The 22735-nt window shown below is 46.8% G+C and overlaps 1 protein-coding gene across 3 annotated transcripts in view; it reads right to left on the reverse strand.

The window, feature by feature from the left end:
* Positions 1-22735, reverse strand: part of CCDC149 (coiled-coil domain containing 149) — a 90834-nt gene that overhangs the window by 24711 nt on the left and 43388 nt on the right. For all 3 annotated transcript variants that reach the window (XM_048509347.1, XM_048509346.1, XM_048509345.1), the window contains exons 5-10: positions 14854-14970; positions 11350-11522; positions 9443-9515; positions 7333-7417; positions 6436-6580; positions 3427-3503 (exon numbers count right to left, since the gene is read on the reverse strand). In XM_048509347.1, coding sequence (XP_048365304.1) covers positions 3427-3503; positions 6436-6580; positions 7333-7417; positions 9443-9515; positions 11350-11522; positions 14854-14970 — 670 coding nt within the window. The remainder of the gene's footprint in view (positions 1-3426; positions 3504-6435; positions 6581-7332; positions 7418-9442; positions 9516-11349; positions 11523-14853; positions 14971-22735) is intronic.

Below are 22735 nucleotides of genomic sequence, written 5' to 3' on the forward strand. Positions count from 1 at the left end.
CTCTAGCCTCCAGCAAGTCCCGCACGCACCGCTCTGTGCCTCTCTAGCATCTCTGCCTCCTCTACACCCCTCCCCCCCGGGCAGCAGCCACCCGGAGCACAGGCACCAGGCCCACCAGCGGAGTCCTCCCTGCTCACTGCGGTGTACGCATGTTGTGCTCAGTGACCCAGGTCAGTCTAGATGTGTGTGTGTGTGTGTGGGGGGTGATTTTCCACCCCCCCACATGATGAACTCTGTGTGTGCGTGCCCACAGAGAGGGCTCCAAGTGCCACCTCTGGCACCCGTGCCATAGGTTCGCCATCACTGATCTAACCTACACTGCTACCCCCCACGCGGCCTGGGTTTGGGCGCCAAACTTTCACATTTTATAATCTTACTGGTATATATATTGTATTGATGCTGCTTATTTTATGAATTTTGTAAATTGTTTTAACTTGTTTTAACTTATTTACTCTGTGTATTGTTGTTTGGCCAATCGTATATGATATTGTGTCTGGCCTTATGTGTCTGGCCTTCAGACTCATACCCCATCCTCACTTTCCCCTTCCTGGCGTAGTGGCTAAGAGCAATGGCTAAGAGCAGGTGCACTCTGATCTGGAGGAACCAGGTAAGAGCAGGTGCACTCTGATCTGGAGGAACCAGGTTTGATTCTCCGCTCTGCTGCCTGAGCTGTGGAGGCTTATCTGGGGAATCCAGATTAGCCTGTACACTCCCACACACGCCAGCTGGGTGACTTTGGGCGAGTCACAGCTTTTCGGAGCTCTCTCAGCCCCACCTACCTCACAGGGTGTTTGTTGTGAGGGGGGAAGGGCAAGGAAATTGTCAGCCCCTTTGAGTCTCCTACAGGAGAGAAAGGGGGGATATAAATCCAAACTCCTCCTCCTCCTCCTCCTCCTCCTCCTCCTCCTCCTCCTCCTCCTCCTCCTCCTCCTCCTCCTCCTCCTCCTCCTCCTCCTCCTCCTCCTCCTCCTCCTCCTCCTCCTCCTCCTCCTCCTCTTCTTCTTCTTCTTCTTCTTCTTCTTCTTCTTCTTCTTCTTCTTCTTCTTCTTCTTCTTCTTCTTCTTCTTCTTCTTCTTCTATACACCGCCCAGAGCCCTTTGGGGATGGGCGGTTTATACCGGTAAATGCGAGATATAAATAAATAAACAAACAGATAAATAAATAAATAAAATTTGATCCAGTTTGCACTCAAAATGATCTTATTTGTGGACTGCAGTCTGCTTCAATTCTGCTTTGAATGTTTTATGCTTCTTGTTTATGTAGGGGGGTTGTTTGTTTTGGTGCAGCTCCCTTAGGCCCTCTGGAAGAGTGGTGCCAGAGAAGTGTTTTAAAGCTGCCTTGAACCACGAGGAAAAGTGAGATATATATGGGTTAATACATTAATAAAGAAATAAAACCATATCATGCAAAGTTCCAAGCAGTCTAGGGTTTGGGAAGGTGTAGCATTTCAGGAGAAATGCATCTGTGCATGGTTCTCCAGTTGCACAGTGGCAGATAGGAAGGCGCTCCAAAGGGTGATCACTACTGCACAGAGGATTATCGGCTGCCCTCTCCCCTCCTTGGAAGAACTCTATAATTCCCGAAGCCTAAAGAAAGCCCAAAATATTCTGAGAGACCCGTCTCATCCAGCACACTCTCTTTTTGAACTGTTACCATCCGGCAGACGGTACAGGTCTATCAAAACCAGGACAAAGAGGCTTAGAGACAGCTTCTACTCTAGAGCTGTGGCTATACTAAACTCCGCGGCTTCGTGTTGATGTGTTTGGGGCTGTGTAGGGATGGGTGGAGGAAGGGGAAAGTGAGGATGGGGTATGAGTCTGAAATTGTGCGCATCGAGGAATGCTGCTGCAAATTTCGTTGTGTGTGCACAATGACAATAAAATGCTTATGCTTATGCTTATTACAGTGATCCAAGAAGGAAAAAAGTAGGAGAGAGGAAGGAGATGATTGGGCTGAAGAAGAAAGCAAGTTCACTTGAAAGGTTATGCCCAAATAACAAAAAATAATAATTCAGAACCTGAGCCATGAAAGGGCAGGAGGAAGAACAACAGAGATGGCTAACTGGGAAGGGGTTAAAGGTTGGGTGGAACAGGAACTGGAGAAAAACCCGCCTACATCTGAATGTAAAACAACCCAAGGACTAAAACACTGTTCTCTGAATCTGAGAAGAAGTTTATGAATTCAAGACTCCTGTTAAATTCTTGCTATACAAATGACTCCTCTCACGGGCTGTCATGCATATTCTGATCCTCTCATTACATTTTCATGCAACTTCACACATGTGTAATTCAGAACAATCAATTATGGCCTTCAGTTCAAGGAACGACACAAGTGCAAACGGAATTTAAAAAGGACAACTTTTGAGCAGGAGATCGAATATGTTGACTTAAGAAGGGTGGTATTTTAGAGAATGGATTCCATCCACCGTGGACAAGAGGAATGAAACCAATGAAACAAAGAATTGATGAGACTTTCGATTCTTGAACGCTTTTCATGATAGACCTTGGCCCCTTCCGCACATGCAGAACAATGCACTTTCAATCCACTTTCAATGCACTTTGAAGCTGTGCAGAATAGCAAAATCCATTTGCAACCATTTGTGAATGTGGATGGAAATGTGCGGAAGGGGCCCTAGAACCATTAAAGCCTGTATTGACCCTCTTTTTCTACATTGCTACTGAAGTCCCATCTATCCTTTCAGAAAAATCACATGACATAGCAGTGGTGGGATTCAAATAATTTAACAACCGGTTCCGAGGGTGGGAATTCAAATAATTTAACAACTGATTGTATACAAGCACCATTTTAACAACCGGTTCTGCTGAAGTGGTGCGAACCTGCTGAATCCCACCACTACATAGCCCTCCAGCACCCACATGACCGTAGGCTGTGTAAAGCGTTGTGCGTCTGAATGCTTCTGTATAAAACACACCTTTACCCTTGGGAAAACGAATCAAGAAAAATATGTTCTATACCCTTCTTTCCAATGTAATACTTTATACACAGGAGCGTCGGACCTGGGGTTAATTGTTTCAAAAAATTGGTAGAATTGAGTTGGGCAATCCAATCCCCAACTTGCATTCTCTAGTGGGTTGGCTCCAGAAAGTCCTGCGGTCATATCAGTTTTCTGGACATGCAGACCAATTCTAGTGCATGGCTGGCCACAGAGCCGAAGCCTTCAAAAGTGACTTGTGATTTGAACCACGCACCATGAAGCCCTTTCGCAATGGTTCAGCCTCAGAAACGTCTAACAAGAAGTTACCTACCCAAATAGGGCAGGTTACAATTTATTCATATTCTCACCCCTCAAAGAGTCAAATCGCACAAGCAAGGCATTTTTAATGTAAACCGTCTTGTTTCCTAAGATGTGCGCAAAATTCTCACCACGCTCTGACACTTAAATAACTATTGTGAATATTCACTAACCTGGAAGACTCCACAGACCAGATACTTCTAAAGTCCTCAACTTTTTTTCCAGTTCTGCCACACGATTCCCTAGAATTCTGAAATGAAGGCATGGGATTGCATGAGAGAGAAACAACACACAGAGGCTAGAACGGGTCTGCAACCTGCGGCTCTCCAGATGTTCATGGGCTACAAATCCCATCAGCCCCTGCCAGCATGGCCAATTGGCTGGCAGGGGCTGATGGGAATTGTAGTCCATGAACATCTGGCGAGCCGCAAGTTGCAGACCCCTGGGCTAGAACATACGGTTCTATCTGCAAAGGCTGACGGAAGCCCTACTATGGAAAAAGTGCATTCACTGTAAAGGTAATGGTAAAGGTAGTCCCCTGAGCAAGAACCATGGGATGATGTCATATCACAATGTATCACAGGAGTGGCACCTGCCCCCTCCCGACCTCAGACCAGGAGGTGCCAGGGGACACATCTGGGCTAACGGGAAAGTGTTGTCTTTGGGCTGGGAGGGGGGGTGAGTGCTGATGTTCTCTGTACCTACACCTATCATATGTTAATGGGCCTTTTGTTCTGTTTCCATGTGCTTGGTAATGTAGATATCTAGGCTACCCCTGTTGTGGATTCCAGAAAGGAAGTCGGAGGAACAGGGGTGGTGGGCACAGCCTGACAGAAGACTATCGCAGTGGCCTTGAGATGCTTGTCCCCAAAAACAAAGTCTTTCACACCTCGTTCCCACATTCTATGAGAAGGAGGGAGGGGGACGTTCTGAGGAATCAGAAGGGAATAAATATTACTGCAGAAGCCAGGATCGCCAGAACTGGCGTCTTGAACCTGAGTGCCTGTGCCGACCCAATAATGTCTTCTGATTCCATATCTAGAGTCCACTTATTGATCGTTGGTCCAAGACTTGACACCACGCTTACTACACAGACTTCGTTTATGGGGTGGTTTGCTATTGCCTTCCCCAGACATCTACATTTTACCCCCAACAAGCTAGGTTCTCATTTTACAAACTTTAGCAGGATGGAAGGCTGAGTCCATTCTGAGCTGGCTGCCTGAAACCAATTTCCGTCAGGATCGAACTCAGGTTGTGAGCAGAGCTTTGACTGCAGTACTGCAGTGTACCACTCTGGGCTCCTTATTTACTGTATTTACATATCATTTATTTATTAGATTTTTTTTTAGCCGCCTCTCATTCCAAAGATCTTGTGGCAATTTGCAACATTAAAACCGTATAAATTAGTTAAAAACAACATAAAAAGGAGACAAATATAAAATATTATGATGACGAAGAAGAAGAAGAAGAAGAAGAAGAAGAAGAAGAAGAAGAAGAAGAGGAGGAGGAGGAGGAGGAGTTTGGATTTACACCCCCCCTTTCTCTCCTGTAGAAGACTCAAAGGGGCTTACAATCTCCTTGCCCTTCCCCCCCTCACAACAAACACCCTATGAGGTGGGTGGGGCTGAGAGAGCTCCAAAAAGCTGTGACTAGCCCAAGGTCACCCAGCTGGCGTGCGTGCACAGGCTAATCTGTGCACAGGCTAATCTGAATTCCCTAGATAAGCCTCCACAGCTCAAGCAGCAGAGTGGAGAATCAAACCCGGTTCCTCCAGATTAGAATGCACCTGCTCTTAACCACTACGCCACTGCTGCTCCTAAAAATGTTAAACTCTTAAAATATGTGGCTAGTATCACACTACTAACAAAACAACATTAACAATATTAGCAAACAGCATAACTTCATCTGGATTTGATACTGATGTTTTCCATGTCAGATGAAAAATATATTCATAATTTCCAGAGATAATGTTAACGTAAACAGGCCAGATCCTATGATTCAGCTCCACTATGTGAGAAGTCCTCTTCCAGAGGAAGAAATCTTGTCCTCCAAAGTTACAGCCCCATGCTTGGCAGAAGGGAGTAACAGGATTTACCTTGAGGTAAATGCACAAGATACCCGTTGCCCAACTGACTCCCTGCCTGACCTTGTGGAGGTGGTCTCAGACAGGGTACTGAGGTCTCCTAGGCTTGCTGCCTTGGGGGCAGAGGTGGGATCCAGCAGGTTCTCACCAGTTCCCGAGAGGGGGTCACTAATTATTTGTGTGTGCCGAGAGGGGGTTACTAATTGGGTCCGCTTTTCCATCTCCACGCCCTCGCCTCCCCGAGAGGCATACTGCCTTTGAACGTGAAGGTTCCATATAGCAATTGGAACTAATAATGTAACTCCCTGAACCTTTCAGGTACTGCAATTCATGGAATCTCAGCCTTTCGTACCTTTTATCTCACCAGTCTCTATCAAAGAACCTGGGTGTTTCACCATTGCTGTGTTCAGATTTGTGAGTTGGGGCATTTTCTATTATGTGATGATGATTTAGAAACGACCTGGTGCAAAAAAAATTTTTGGGGTCATGGTGGGGTGGCTGCCCATGGGGGGGGCATCCCACTCAGGTTTTGCCCAGAACTCAGGTTTGCCTAGGTACGCCTCTGCCCCCTTTGCTGAGGGGGGGCTGGCGAGGGAACCCGTTACTAAAAATTTTTGGATTCCACCACTGCTTGGGGGACTTCAAAACCCACGCTGAGGCTCCCTTGCGGGGAGCGGTCCAGGATTTCATGGTCTCCATGACAACCATGAGCCTTTCTCAGGATGTAACAGGCCCCACACACGGTGTAAGTCACACTTCTGATCTTATGTGGCAGAATGTCCTGAAAGCCCTAAGGAGGGGTCTTTGGTGGTGGTGTTCCTTTGTGTGTTTTGTTCCCTGCAATGCCAGAAATTCCTTGTGGGGAAAGTGGGGTGCCACTGCAGCAGTGCCACGTCACGCCACCAAGGGCTGTGGATGGGGCTGTACGTTTGGGGTAGTTTTCCTTAAAATATCTTACCTTTCACAGTTAAATAGAGGCGCATGTGCATATTAACTGGATTTCCCTCCTCCATTTAACGCTCCCATATACTGAAAACAGAATGAAATGTAACCAGATGTGCCTCAAGGGCTTCAGTCGCATAATAATGAAAGGACTTACTTGTTTGTTTGTCTCTGGTGCTGAATGACCATGTTTTTCTCATGGATAGTCTCCAGTAAAGCAGTCGCCAAAGATTTAAGATCAGAAATGGATTGGGGCGTGGCCGGTAGACTGCATCCGTGTTCCTCTGATAACAACTCTTGGACTGGAAGCATTCCATACAATACAAAACACAGACGTATAAATTTAACTTCCTGGACACAAAAAACTGGAAATGACCTTTGAGATTTGGGAAAAGAAAATCAAAGCTGTTCATTACTCCTGCTGGGGCCCAAGACCCACCATAATTAGAAACTGAGTATGCTTTTTCATTAACATGAACATGTGAAACTGTAAGCACAGAAGGAAAAGAGTGAAAGAAAGAAAGAAACAGCAAGTGATAGAAAGTGAGAGCAATAAAGAAAATATAAGAAAGGGAAAAGGATTTTGGATTCATAAAGGAAAGATAAACTCTTCTTTCCCTCCATTATTTTTCCTAATAATGGAGAGATGGCAACCATAGAAGCTGCTGACCAAAGAAATCATGCAGGCCTCAAACCTATTCTTTTTACTAATAATGCTAACTCTGCCCAATAGTTCCAAAGATGCCTCTTTGTTCACAAACCCAGAAATTACCAAAAAACAGTTGCCCACCCCCTAGATGTGACATCATCCTGCTGTAAGGCAGGGAAATGCATGGTTGGAGGACACATACTGTTTATGCATGGAAGAAAAATGGAGGAGTGACACTCCTCATTTCTTTTAATATCTAATTATGTGGTGACTTGTGAGAAAAACAAGGAAATTACACTACTGTAGGGTCGCTGCTTGGAATGGAATATTTTCTCTGTTTATTCAAGCCTCGGTGTAAGCAAAGGTTCAGGAGGGGAAAGTTAAAGACATAGATGTGTTCAGTACCTTGCTTGGCTGAAAGGACTCCCGTCAGTGCGCTGCTATTAGATTTACTATTAGTCTTGGAATTTTTCCTTCTCTCTAAAGCGTTCTAAAACAAAGGAAAAAAATTAATTATCTTTTTTAGGGGGGAAACCCACATTTTTGAAAAAAAAAGTCAACTGAATGTTTGATTAATTGAACAATCATTTCTTTCTCCAACAAGTGCCTGCCACTTATACCATCTAGAAGAAGAAGAAGAAGAAGAAGAAGAAGAAGAGGAGGAGGAGGAGGAGGAGGAGGAGGAGGAGTTTGGATTTATATCCCCCCTTTCTCTCCTGTAGGAGACTCAAAGGGGCTCACAATCTCCTTGCCCTTCCCCCCTCACAACAAACACCCTGTGAGGTAGGTGGGGCTGAGAGAGCTCCGAGAAGCTGTGACTAGCCCAAGGTCACCCAGCTGGCATGTGTGGGAGTGTACAGGCTAATCTGAATTCCCCAGATAAGCCTCCACAGCTCAGGCGGCAGAGCGGAGAATCAAACCCGGTTCCTCCAGATTAGATACACGAGCTCTTAACCTCCTACGCCATCTAGGGCTGATGCCTAATGAAAGAATCTAAGAACCACTTTGCACGTTCGTCTTGCATTGCGTCCCAAACATACAAATTCTCTGCATGGCTGTTTAGACATCTTTGCTTCTGTTCTTTCTTGACAGTTTGTACTGGACTACTTCTTTCTCTTTGTTGATCACAAAATGCTCCCACTTCCCTTTTTTTTACTTTTACTTTTGTGTAGGTTTTTACTTTTACTTTTGTGTAGGTTTTAACCCAGTGTTTCCCAACCTTTTCGAGGTCAGGGTACCCTTGACCTCACTCTTCATATCTCACGGTACCCCTGCCGCCACCCTCCACCTTCCCCTCCCATTGCCCCTGCTTGCCACACCCCCCACCTTCCCCTCCCAGAGTGAAGGGAAGCACTGGGGGGGGGGGGTGGCTGCTGACCTTGTGGCAGGCCCTGCCCCATGGGCCAGCTCCATGTCCTTGCTGGCGCCGGTGGGAGACACCACAAAAATGGGGGGGGGGCAGTAGTGTTGCCGCGGTACCCCTGGGACATGCTCACAGCACCCCAGGAACCCTGCTTGAGAATGGCTGTTTTAACCCTTTCCTCCATTTGCATTCTTTTTTCTTTCCCTCCTCAATGTAAGGAGGTATGTATCATCTTAAAGACAAGGCAGAGGGGAATGCTCCTTATACACCTCAACAGGAATCCCAGCAAGCAAAAAATACTAAAAAAATATCATAGGCGTTCAATATCATCTGCATACCTTGTCCCAGAGAGGATACCCTGAGAGAGAATTATCACTTGCCAGTACATTGTGAAAGGTGGATACCAAATATGTGCTCTCTAGAAAAGTATACCACATATGCGCTCTCTAGAAAATATCTGCAGATCCCACTCCATCCCAAATGAAGATTTCCAAACTCATCAGTGCCTTATGTCCTATTGCAGTGATTCCCAACCAGGGTTCCGTGGTACCCTGGGGTGCTGTGAGCATGTCCCAGGGGTACCGTAGCAACACTACCGGCCCCCCTCACTTTTGTGGTGTCTCCTGCCGGTGCCAGCAAGGACATGGAGCTGGCCTAGGAGGCAGGGCCTGCCGCAAGGTCAGTAGCCAATTCCCGCACCCCCCGACCAGTGCTTCCCTTCACCCTGGGAGGGGAAGGTGGGGGAGTGGCAAGCAGGGACACTGGGAGGGGAAGGTGGGGGGTGTCGGGGGTACTGTGAGATATGAAGAGTGAGGTCAAGGGTACCGTGATGTTGAAAAGGTTGGGAAACACTGTCGTATTGTTTTAAAACTGTACACTTACATTTAAAATAAATATTACACCATACAGCAATTCAAACTCCTTTTTGAGAATGCACCATCGGCATTATGGATGGCTGTCAAACTTGGCAGATAAGATTTGTTCCCTCCCAGCAATACAATGGTTCAATGCTTCCGGCAGATCGAGAGACCAGCTGGAACAGTTCACAATCATTTCCTAATCGATGAATGAGTTCCAATCCTTGCAGAACACGTATTGCTTTAAAACTGTCTGCAGGAAGTAGCGTCACGCAGTGCAAAAAACAAACCTTACCTTATACTTCACAATGTTTGATTTCAGAAGGTTGACCTCTTCTTGCATTTGCTTTAATCGCTCGTGAAGGTATCTGGCAAGTCAGAGAACAGATTACTCTGATATGATTAATTATTCCTGAAAGTGTTCTTTAAAAGTTGCACAAGGTTCACAACAGAAGGAAATGTGAAGGTAGTAGAGAGGCATGCAAGGTTTACATCAGAGGGGGCTATAGATGCCAGTCTCCAGGTGGCACCTTAGGGATACCCTGGAATTCCAGTTCATTTCCAGACTACAGAGACAAATTCCTCGGGACAAAATGGATATTCTGGAGGGTGGGCTCTAATAGCATCGTACCCAGAGGTGGGATCCAGCAGGTTCTCACAGGTTCCCGAGAGTAGGTTACTAATTATTTGTGTGTGCCGAGAGGGGGTTACTAATGGGTGATTTTGCCACGTGATTTTTGCCTTAGTTACGCCCCTCCTCTCAGCAGTAGCGCGCAGAACTTGAAGCAGTCTAGCAGGAGGTGCACCGGCGTGTGTGGCAGCCTGCACCTGCGTGCATTCGTTTCCCACCCAAGGACCGGCGCAGCGGCTGCGTCCTTGCCACAGCCCCGCCCAGGAATGCCCCGCCCCCAGAATCCCCAGCCACGCCTCCATCATGCCCCGCCCAGCCCCACTGGCGCTATGCCACAGTTTGAATCCCACCACCATGGGAACCTGTTACTAAAATTTTTGGATCCCACCACTGATCGTACCCCACTGAGGTCCCTGTCCTCCCCAGGATCCACCCCCAAATTTCAGGAGTTTCCTACCCTGGAGCTGCAACCCCTGCCCCCCACTCCCTCTAGCAACAAGGGAGGACCTGGTAACCCTAGAGAGGATTCACAATGATGAACTGAAGAGAACACTCACACACATACACAATTTAGTCCACTAAAAGCCAAATCTACAGATCCACTCAAATTCAGCGCAGCACTCTATAATCAGCCAGCCTTCCCTACAGTGTCACAATATTATAAAAAGTGATGAAACATAGCAAAACATGGACGACGGTCTTGTGGGCCTCCCTGTTAAGGCTGAGACACTCATGAGCCTCATGCAATTAGTTCCTTGGATGGAGAACCGGCCCCATGTCCAGAGGCGTATGGTCACAGAGCACAGGGGTCACCCATGCCCCCAGGCGCATGCCACCGAGCCCCACCTCCTGGCCTCCCTGAAGGCTGGCTTTTGGGCAAGCGGGGCCACACCCCCGAGCGAGGAAAGGTGCGGGGGGCCATATCCCAAGCATGGGAGGGTGCAGGGGAGGCTCCTGGAGAAGGGCACCATTTCTCCCAATACGCCTCTGCCCATGTCCCAAGCAAACTGATTTGGCACACCACTGTTGGGCAATTGTTTCAGGGACTGTCCACCCGTGAACAAGAAGTGAGACGGACAACAGCTTAGGGCAGTGGTGGCGAACCTTTGGCACTCCAGCATGGCCAATTGGCCATGCTGGAAGGGGCTGATGGGAATTGTAGTCCATAACATCTGGAGTGCCAAAAGGTTCGCCACCACGGGCTTAGGGCATGTCCAGAATACACTGTAACTTGTTTCAAACCCACTGAATGATCACAATTCCCAAACAAGGGATCCTGGGAGCTGAGGTTTTTTGGGTTTTTTTGTTTTTAAGGGACTGGAGAGCTGTAAACGAAGAAGGCCCCTCACGCACCAACAGCCATCTGATCTCTCTAGGGAAAGTCACGACACTTAAACCGGTTTCATATTGACGTCAAAATTAGTTTGTATCCTGGAGCACGGCACTATTTTTTTTTACCTGGAATTTATTAACACAAAATATTAGCAGCCACCGAATTTCTGAAGTGACAATTATGAACAGTTTGCCACTTGGCCTCGGGAGAAGCAATGATCATTTCTCAGCGAACTCACCTGTTCTCCATACAGAGAGCGTCGACATCAATAATACGGTTGATGTGTCCCCCGAGAACATGGTTCAGCTCTTGGTTTAATCTGTCAGATTTGTCTTGGTAAAAAGAGCGCTCCTCTTTTATATCCTGAAGCTCGTCCAAGGTTGCTTGAAGATCATGTTGTAAAGTCTCAATCTGAGAAGAAGGCCAGACTCAAGACCGTCACTGTTAGTTCAGTCAGGATATTAAACTACGTACACACACACACTCACTCACAAAAAATCAGTCAGTCAATCTTTATTTTCCTAAAGCCAAAGACCAGCATAAACTTCACAGATTCCCCAGGATGTTAATAAACTGTAAACCTTATACAGTAGAACCTCCGTTTTCATTGCCTTCGGTTTTCAACGGGTTTCGGTTTTCATCGATTTTTTTCAGTGAAAAATTTGTCTCGGTTTTCATCTATTTGCTTCAGTTTTCATTGATTTGCAGTAAGGTGCAAGGGTTTGTGGAGAAAAATCACCCAGACAAAGCTGTTGCAGGTCGTGTCTGCAACTTGTTTAATGACCATGGCCCTTTCCCCACTTACCTTGGTCCAAGGGTTGCTGCGCGCAATTCCCAGCGTGCGCAATTCCTGGCTACTAAGTTTTCATTTCCACCCTGTCATACAATACTGCAAAGGTGCCATATCAAAGGGCTTAGGAATTACGCTACGCTGGAGGGGGCCAGCAGCAGCAGCGCTGGCTAAGGGGAGGTTAAGGGACACCCCACGCTACTGGAGGAGAGTAGCACGGGGTTTAAGGTAAGTGGGGAAAGGGCCCATGTCTTGCCCCATTTCAGACAAATCTTAAAGAGGCGTCAGAAACAGACCTCTTTGGACAGCTTTCTGGTGCGACACTGGTTCACAGGCTCTGAAGCTGGTCCTAGTGTTATTGTTTGTTACTGTTTTCAGCATTAAAACACGTGTCTATTCACCAAAAAATGTGTTTTTGGTATGTTTTTTGAAGTGCCTAGAATGGATTAATTGGATTTACATTGATTCCTATGGAACAGTTTGCCTTGGTTTTCATCGGTTTTGGTTTTCATCGATTCTTTTCGGACGGATGACCAACGAAAACCGAGGTTCCACTGTATAATATCCGCTTAAAATTTCATAACCTCATAAGGATAAATTATAGATTAAAAAATATAAAACCAAAACACAAAATTTAAATTGAAAATTCCACTATTTTATTTTAAGACTTCTTCCAGCAGCATTTGGTGAATTTTACTGGCTATAGCACTGAATTGTGCAGTATGTGCTGCAAACTTTGGGTTTTTATCTATAAAAGTGGCGTCTTAACGTACACCAAACCCAAGCTGTCAGTCAGTCCAGTTTCTACTAGCAATGTATAGGTCCGTGGTGGCGAACCTTTGGCACTCCAGATGTTATGGACTACAATTCCCATCAGCCCCTGCCAGCATGGCCAATTTGCTATGCTGGCAGGGGCTGATGGGAATTGTAGTCCAAAACATCTGGAGTGCCAAAGGTTTGCCACCACTGGTATAGGTTAATTTCTTATCGCCACATCATTGGTCTTGGCCTTTAAGCTTCAGCTCACAGTTGGGCCCAGACACACCGTATTAATCTCAATGTGATTCAGGGCAAAACATGACATAAGAATCTACTGTAATCAGGTAGAAGGGGTAAAGGGAAACAGGGCAGAAGGCTAGAAAGCCCAGATCCCACCACAACAGCTGCTTTTCTCCCATCCAGACTCACTTCTGATATCAGAGACAGGATGTGTGTTTAAGAGTCTGGTAAGTCATAGCTAACATGGCAGCCCCAGTGGTGGGATCCAAAAATTTTAGTAACAGGTTCCCATGGTGGTGGGATTCAAACTGTGGTGTAGCGCCAATGGGGCTGGGCGGGGCACGACAGGGGCGTGGCCAGGCATTCCGGGGGTGGGGCATTCCTGGGTGGGGCTGTGGCAAGGACGCAGCCGCTGCGCCGGTCCTTGGGCGGGAAACGAATGCACGCAGACACAGGCTGCCACGCATGCCGGTGCGCCTCCTGCTAGACTGCTTCAAGTTCTGCGCACTACTGCGGAGAGGAGGGGCGTAACTAAGGCAAAAATCACGTGGCAAAATCACCAATTAGTAACCCCCTCTCGGCACACACAAATAATTAGTAACCTACTCTCGGGATCCTGTGAGAACCTGCTGGATCCCACCTCTGGGCAGCCCCACGGATTTTCAAGGCTAGAGACAAATAGTCACAGCTTGCCATTGCGCCTAGCAATCCTTGGCAGTCTCCCATCCAAACACTAACCAGGACTGACCCTGCTTAGCCTGAGCCATCCAGAGCAGGCAGGATACAGACCCTGTTCACACAGATACTTTAAAATATTTTGGGGCAGGAAATAAAACTATTTCTCTGAGGATTTCTGTATTGTTTTTATCTCCTTTGGTTCCTACAACATTTTATTTGCAGCCTCAAAACATTCCAAATGGATGCCCTTTTGAAATGCTCGTGTGGATGAATCGGGAATCAAACCCGGTTCTCCAGATTAGAGTCCGCTTGCTCTTAACCACTACACCACGCTGTCTCTCAAGAACCTTGAATCTGGTCCTGTACTCCAGTTGAAGCCAGCGCGGCTGGTGGAGCACAGGTTGTATGTGTAGCGGCAGTGGCGTAGTGGTTAAGAGCAGGTGCACTCTAATCTGGAGGAACCGGGTTTGATTCCCCACTCTGCTTATCTGGGGAACTGAGATTAGCCTGTGCACTCCAACACACGCCAGCTGGGTGACCTTGGGCTAGGCACAGTTCTGAGCTCTCTCAGCCCCACCTACCTCACAGGGCGTTTGTTGTGTGGGGGTGGGGAAGGAAAGGAGATTGTCAGCCCCTTTGAGTCTCCTTGCAGGAGAGAAAGGGGGGATATAAATCCAACTCTTCTTCTTCTACCTGCCACAGGGCTCCCATACAGGCCCTCGTTGCCATATTCTGGGCCAACTGGAGCTTCTGGAGAAGGCCCAAGGGAAGCCCTGCGTAGAACAAATTGCAGAAGTCTAGTCTGGAGGTGAATGTTGCATGGATTAAAAAGGGTATCACTTGATTATGATCTGGTGTCCACCAAATACATTTGACTGTTTGGATATGGAAAAAGCAGAGTCTAGGCTGAATTCTTCCCTCATACTTTACGATGTCCTTTCTGATAATGGGCTGATTTATTTATTCGAAAACACTGCCGGCAGTCTGTTTAGCCTGAGAAATATTCGAGAACCTTTTTAATCTGCTCTGTACTTTGCGTCATTTTATGTTCCGGCTGTGTTTTTGAATGCTAGGTTTTAAGAACTTTGGTGATTTATATATACATTTTATCGTGTTTTATATCATAAGCCACCTCGGGCAGGATCCCTGGAGAGGAAGCATAAAATTTCTCCCAATAAATAAATACAAAACCCTGTCTTATAAAGCCCTCGAATGCTACTGTCACGCTGGAAGCGTCAAGATGGATAATCACACAAAGGCCCACTTTTCTATTACTTGTTCTCGCGCTTTCTCCAGCTGCTGGACAAGGTCTTCCCGCTCATGGGGGGCAAAATGGCGTGCCCCGACTTCCTCGTCTCCGAGCCGCTGTTTAGCTATCGTCATTCGGAGGAGCTGAAACAAGCAACAGACACCTTGATATCAACAAATTGATAAACAGAGGAGGCTATGTCCATGCAATATGGGTCAGGTGGAGACACTCGATCATACCCTCTTTCATTGTGTAAGGTTTGCAAAAATCAGAATGTCACAATCTGCACTTATCCCATTTCTGTATAACAATCTAACTGATTCTCTTAAGATACCTATGCTTTTGAACAACATGGATCCCACAGTGTGCGAGAATGTAGCAAAATTTCTGCTAACAATAATAGACGTAAGTCTAGATGAATACCAACCAATGTCTATGTATTATGACCACATATAGCCAGCAGTAATTTTGCTAGCTTCTGTCAGTATCCGATGACGTTTAAGTGAGTTAACTTAGCTGAAGGGAATGTCCTATAGTTACAGAAGGACCATGTATATATTTTAGTATTTAGTATTTTTTTTTTAGTACTCAGTGTCTATAATTAGAGCAATAATGGGCAAATTTTGTATGCTGATTTTGTATGTTTATTTTATGCCAATAAAGGCTTGTGACTGAACAGACACCTCTTTGTGAGCACTGAAACGATAGCAGTAGAGGGGGGATCACAGGAAAGCAAGTGAAGAACCTTTTCCGTGTCGCGCTGACGCAACCCCAGCCTTGCTGCTGACTTATACCTTCACCCTGTTTCTATTATAGACCTTCGATAAAGCTTTTCAGATCAGGAACGACAATCCATACTGCCCCTACCAGCATATAGCGGCTCAATTGGCCATGCTGGTAGGGGCTGATGGGAACATTGTAGTTCCTGAACATCTTGAGAGTCAAGGCTGTTCCCTTTACCCCTGCCCTAATCATAAGACATCCCCAAAAAATAAGCACATAGTAGAGGTTTCCTTTTGGCTGAAGTAGAGAAATAAGTATGGCATCCCCCGAAAGTAAGACGTAGCAAAGTTTTTGTTTGGATTATGCCCGACGAACAGAACACAGAAAAATAAGACATCTCCTGAAAATAAGACATAGCGCATCTTTGGGAGCAAAAATTAATATAAGACACTGTCTTATATTCGGGGAAACACGGTAGTAAAGGGCTGCGCCTGATCACCAGTTCTTTTACAAGCATACCTATAAAATTCATATGTTTACAGACATTGCTTTTCCGCAGTCACTCTTTTTAAGCATATACTTAAAAAATTAATCTTGGCAGTGGGCCTGAGAAAGAAAAATCAAGGGTACTGGGGAAAAAGAACGTCAACGAACGCCAACATTTGTACATTTTATTTATTTTGCAAAGGCAAGTATATCCACTGTACTCTCTTGTTACCTTCACCATTAACACCATCTGGATCACCTATATCACAGGTGTCAAACTCATGGCCCTCCAGATGTTATGGACTACAGTTCCCATCATCCCCTGCCAGCATCATGCTGGAAGGGGATGATGGGAACTGTAGTCCGATAACATCTTGGAGGGCCATGAGTTTGGACACTCTATGACCTATAGGAGTATTCCCATCTAGATAGCAGGAGGTACTGATACTTATCGTTCCCGCCAGCATGGCCAATTGTGCTGGTGGGCTGATGGGAATTGTAGTCCATAACATCTGGAGTGCCAAAGGTTCGCCACCACGGACCTACATGCACAAGTGCATTGTGATTTAACTACCCCCATTCTCCTTGGTTAGTTCCAGGGGTGATGTCCGTTCCTCCTAGTGGTGCCGCTGGAAACTGCCCACCTACAAGGTGGTGCTGAACTGAACACAGACCCGATGTCAGGCTGTGGCAACAAGCCAGTCGGTTAACCTTTGTCGCAACCCAAGGATCAAAATGGTGGACCCTGAATTAGTGGGGCAACTCTAGGAAGAAAAAGAAGATTCTCCTTGGATAGTTCCTCCCATACAAATAAAAACTACTGCACATGTTGCCTTCAAGGACACAGGGAAATCTACACCATCACGTAAAAGTGTAGGGGAATGCATAAATTCCAGTGCTTGAACGACAAACAAATTTGTGAATTCAGCTACAACCCATCAATATCCACCAATAGGCCAATCAGCCTCATTTCACTAGACCACACAAATTACCCAAGCCACCAAGACACATAATGATGGAAAGAAGCCAGGTTGAAGGTGTATGAATAGATATTGATGATTGAGCCAGATATGGTGGTGCTGGGTCCACTTGTTGAAATGCTCCAGAGCTCCCACAGTCAAAAATCAGGAAGTCATTGTAAAGTTCCACAAAATGCTGCACAGTCAAAGGGCACCGGCCCTCCCTTCAACGTAAGTCTGACATCCAGACACTCTTCCCCGCAATGGGCTTTAATACCAGAAGCAACTTGGACCACAAGAAATTTGCAACAAAGACGAACCGCAGAGAGCTCTACACTCCACATCCATGGTCGTCTCTCCACTTACCATCGACCACCCTTTGCTGCGCGCTACTCTCAGCGCGTGTCATTTCTGGTGCGCTCCCGGGCTTCCCCACGACCATCAAAAGGTCATCAAAAGGCGCCGTTTTGAGGAGCGCCAGGAATGACACGGGCTGAGGGGGCGCGAGAGCAGCAGCGTCGGGGCGGCTGCGTTGTCGCCGCCCCTGTAGTGGGGAGTGCCGGGGGACCCCGCGCTACTTGGCGAGAGTAGCGCACAGCAGATGGTAAGTGGGGAAACGACCCATGTCTGCCCAAAAGTTACTGAAATGGGAACTTCTTCCTCCCCACACCCCTGAGTTCAATAAAATTGCAACCAGTCTATGCGCATATTTCAGAGGTGTGGGGGGGGGGAATGGTGCCTGGGGCAACACCTGCTCCAGGCTCTACCCCCCCAGCTTCCCCAGCCGGAGCCCCTCGGCCAGGCCACCGGGCTTTAGGCGGGGGCACACGACAGCGATTCTCCGTTTCCTCACGTGACCAGCTGGTGTGACCCCACATGTCCCTGTGAGCACTCCGCCCCTGGCATATTTACTGTTTAAAATACATGTGTTGGCTCAGAAGTAAGATCTACCTGCAGCCTACAGAGGCTGCCAAGTATTCAGAGCCAGGATCGCATTTTTCACACGTTTACTAAATGCCTCAAACGCAAAAAAGGTGTTCATTTATCATAAACCCTGGATACTGCTATAGGGTTTTTTTTTAAGGCAAGCATGGTGAACTTCACATGAAAATCCCAAATAGGGCAGTAGTGTTGTGGTCTTCGACAGCAGGCGTGTTAAAATGCCTGAACTCAATTAATACCTCACCGTTTTCAAAGCTCTTGTCAAAAAAATTCTTTGGAGGGCTAGAAATAAAGTACACAGGAAACGTACAGAACGGATAGCCTAAGGTGCACACAGCTATTTAATCCCCGCCACCTCCCCAACTTTGAATAGCGGAAAGAAAAAACATCTCAGCGGTCCAATTGGTAGAACCAGTGCAGAGGCAGGAGAAAGCTACAGCAAAAACTCCCATGATTTAACATTTTGCAGCTACGCTGCAGAATTAATGCACATCATTATATCCCGTGAATTAGGCGATCGCTCTTCTAAAAATGGAGCATCCTGTTTTAAGGCAACCTAAAGCAATTTCAGGATGCCAATCACGGGAGTACCTGCGGGCCAATTAAAATATTGCTGATGCAAATGACCCACGATTTCCCCCCTCAGATCCATTAAGCCCATGCTGGCATGGCAGCTATTCTTCCTCTGATAAGCTCCCGGGGGTGGGGGGTGAGAACTGTTGTGGCCCTGAGTGAGGTGCTGAACCCCCCCCCCCCCCCCACACACACACTTTGCTTTCATTTTGGCAAACTGGGTTCTTTTTGCATATCAAGATGGCAAGGGCGGGGGATGAGGAGTGGGGTTAATTTTATAATTGTTTTGGAATGTAGAAAACTTTTTTTGTTAAAAAATTGCTAATAATGAGACATGGGAGGAAAGTGTTGGAAAGACACAAAAAGACCTGGGAGGGGTGGGGGGTGGGGAAGGAAGAATCACAACCCAATTATCCCCTGCCAGCAATTTTTCTCTCTTTCTCACAATACTGGAACCAAGGGGCATCCATTGAAAATGCTGGGGGGAAGAATTAGGACTAATAAAAGCAAACACTTCTTCACGCAATGTGTGATTGGTGTTTGGAGTATGCTGCCACAGGAGGTGGTGATGGCCACTAACGTGGATAGCTTTAAAAGGGGCTTGGACAGATTTATGGAGGAGAAGTCGATCTCTGGCTACCAATCTTGATCCTCCTTGAACTCAGATTGCAAATGCCTTAGCAAACCAGGTGCTCGGGAGCAGCAGCCGCAGAAGGCCATTGTTTTCACATCCTGCATGTGAGCTCCCAAAGGCACCTGGTGGGCCACTGCGAGTAGCAGAGTGCTGGACTAGATGGACTCTGGTCTGATCCAGCAGGCTAGTTCTTATGTTCTTAACCCTTAAACAGATAGGAAGAAGCTCACGGGGAGCTGGCGGGCACCAGCCACTCATGTTTTCACCACAGAGAGGATGGAGAGAGACCAACAGAACTGTGCGCTCCTTCACAGTCTTAACCCTAGTTCAGTGTTGTATCAGCTCGCCCACTAAGGTAGTCAACCATAAATCGGAGCCACCTCACATTCTACTGGTGACGTTTCATTTATTTAAAAGCAGTTGCAGTCTGCCTTTCTGCAAATCAGTCGCTCAAATTAAAATCAACGTATTAAAACCCATCAAATCTCATATACAGCAAGACTCCAATCAGCACATTCAAACACCCTCTGAAACAAAGAAGTTTTTACAAACCCCTGCCAGCAAGGAGATCTTTCTCACCACCAGGGGGAGTTCACCTTGTTGTTACAAGGCAGCCATAGGTTGATTCCGCACTTGCGTTATCGACCTAAGTTCGAGCTGCGTTCGACCTAAGTGCTCCGCACAACCACTGGGATCGACGTGGTTTTGTACCAGCTTCGCCCCGTGTAACGGTCAAATTTCCGACTCCAGTTGGGAACTACTACTTTTTCAGGGAACCACGCTCAAACTCAGCTCGATTCTAGTAAAGTGCGGAATCTCTGGTGCCAGGAGTCCCCCATTCAGCCAATCACAGTTGAATCATTGCCCTAGTGTCAAAGCTGGCCTCTCCCTTCTTCTGAAATAAAAATCTCTGCATTGATGATATGACATTGAAACTTCTACCGGTAGCTTCTCTTGGTCAGTTTCAACTTCCAACACCGCTTCTGGGCTGCTGCTTTCTGTATTGCCTCAATTATTCTGTCCTCTTCTATTAGCACCCTGGGGCAACATGGCGCCTGCCAATACATTTTCTGGTGCCACTGCCTACCAAGAGTTTTCAGAATGTGAACACAGCCTGGTGGGCCTTTTTCCTAGTAGGGATTCTGACTGGTTGTTCAGATTTTTAAAATTTTACTTTGGCAGCAGCTACCACCACAGCACAAGGGTCTTTATTCAGAGACGAAAGGTCAGCCATGGCAGCCATTTTGTGCCAGTCATTTCGGCCTTGCGCCCTGCATATGGTGTCGGAATTCCCAAAGGGGCCTGCAGGTTCAAAAAGCTTGAGGGCTTTGCCAGAGAAAGAATGACTCTTACGAAGAGTAAGAATCCCTTCCAAAACATCAGATTTTCCAACCAACATGGCTTCCATCTTGGCTAGACTGAACTATAGCTTGTTCTCGTCTGCCGTGGCAACTAACCACTGGTCTAAAAGGCCAACATCAGGGGCCTCATTTGATGTGATGTATAGTTGGATGTCAGCAGCCTATCTCTAAAGTTATGGAGAATCTCACTTTATAGTTTTACACAGGCATTTTTAGAAATATAAGGAGCAAATATAAGGAGCACAAATATAAGGATTCCCCTTTGGGGAATCTCCAAGGATGAGTTCTGTACTGCAGACTCACCATCCTCTACAAACAGTTTCTGAGTACAGGCTGATAGAAACAACTCAGATTTAGATAATTTTCCCTAAACCATTTCATGCACACACACGGAGGAAACATTTGAGAGTTAAGCCGAGCAGGCCTTGTGCTTTCCATCCAAATGGAGTGCCAATCCACTCCCTTCATTAAAACACAGCTAATAAACTTGTGACATACTTTTGTACAGAAATGCCAATACGTCTGCTTCTGTAGAGGCTTCATTTGTTTAGTACTAGGTCATGCGTGCTCCTGTTCGGAGCCAGGGCATTCAACACAGCGACGCCACCTCGATAAAACAAAGAAACTACATCCTTTTGTGCATTGTTAGTTGATTCCAGACTAAATGAGATTTCAAATAACCGTGTTCAAAAAGTTAATTATCTCGAACCCCAAAGGAAAGAAACCTTTCCAATGCACCTATATTTTAAAGTTATTTCAATCAATCTGTCGGCGTTGCTCTTTGGAAGTCATCACGTGACGCGCACGAAAACGAGCAGGTTATTAATTATCTGCAGCCATAGAAGCAGCACAACAACTACGAAACCCACAATCTTGCAAATTTTGCTTTATAAAACTGAACGTTAAGGCCTCAGCCCCACTGTGCCTGAAGAGCAGGGTGCAGGTGAGAAGGTGTGGAGCCGTAACATAGGGCCTTTCCCCACTTACCTTAAGCCCCATGCTACTTGAGGAGAGTAGCGCGGGGTCCCCTGGCACTCCCCACGACAGGGGCGGCGACAGTGCAGCAGCCCTGCCGCTGCCGCTGTCGCGCCCCCTCAGCGTGCGGCATCCCAGGCGCTCTTCTTAAGGGCGCCTTTTGATGACCCCGCGCAGAGTGCGGGGTCGTGGGGACGCCCGGGGATGCACCTGGGATGCCGGCATAGGAGGGATGGAAGAGAGTGGGGAAAGGCCCATAACCTGCTACACCTCATGAGGGTCAGATCTGCTAAGTATGTGACAACATGGGCATGCCACTGACTCCTATTCCAAATCCTACCACATCCAACTTTCCGGTATCTACCATCTATTCTTTCCCAAGTCTCACAACTAGTGTTATTTCTGTTGAGAGCCACTGATGCAGGTCTAGAAGTCCTGGCTGCTGGAAAGTGAGATATAGAAGTGAAAGACCATAGTGTTTGTGGAGGGAAGTTGGACTGCTGAGTAACTGATCCTTCTCGCCTTTTCTTACCATGACTTGGTGACAAATGATTTACCTGCCCTGCCAGATGCCGTAGTCCTGTGAACTGCAATTGCTTGTCCTACACCAGTGATGGCGAACCTTTTCGAGACCGAGTGCCCAAACTGCAACCCAAAACCCACTTATTTATCGCAAAGTGCCAACACGCAATTTAACCTGAATACTGTGGTTTTAGAAAAAATGGTTGGCTCTGAGGCGTGCATTACTGGGGAATAAGCTTGGTGGTAGTTGTTGGCTTTGTTTTGAAGCAACCATGCAACTCTTCGAATGGGTAAATCAGACTCTAGGAGAGTTTACTCAGAAGCAAGCCCCATTGCCAACAACCAAGCTTACTCCCAGGTAACGGATCGTGCTTTAGTTCTTTGCATGAAAATCAGTGGGGTTTAACAGCGCTCAACAGGGTTACCTACACTGCTTCCCCAAAACTAGGTCTTAGGTTTAATGCTAATAATCGAGCCCAGCGGCCCAGGCCAGCCTAGATGTGTGGGGGAGGCGATTCTCCCCCCCCCCCCACATGATGAACTCTGCGTGCCCACAGAGAGGGCTCTGAGTGCCACCTCTGGCACCCGTGCCATAGGTTCGCCATCACTGTCCTACACTGTTTTCCAAGATGAATATGCCAGTAAACTGGCCACAGAGTTTAAGAGAACGATTTATCTATCAATCGATATTTTCTGCCATGAAATTTAAACACAGCCCCCTGAAAATCAAACC

This window comes from Sphaerodactylus townsendi, linkage group LG10 (assembly GCF_021028975.2).
Source record: "Sphaerodactylus townsendi isolate TG3544 linkage group LG10, MPM_Stown_v2.3, whole genome shotgun sequence".
NCBI classification, from domain to species: domain Eukaryota; kingdom Metazoa; phylum Chordata; class Lepidosauria; order Squamata; family Sphaerodactylidae; genus Sphaerodactylus; species Sphaerodactylus townsendi.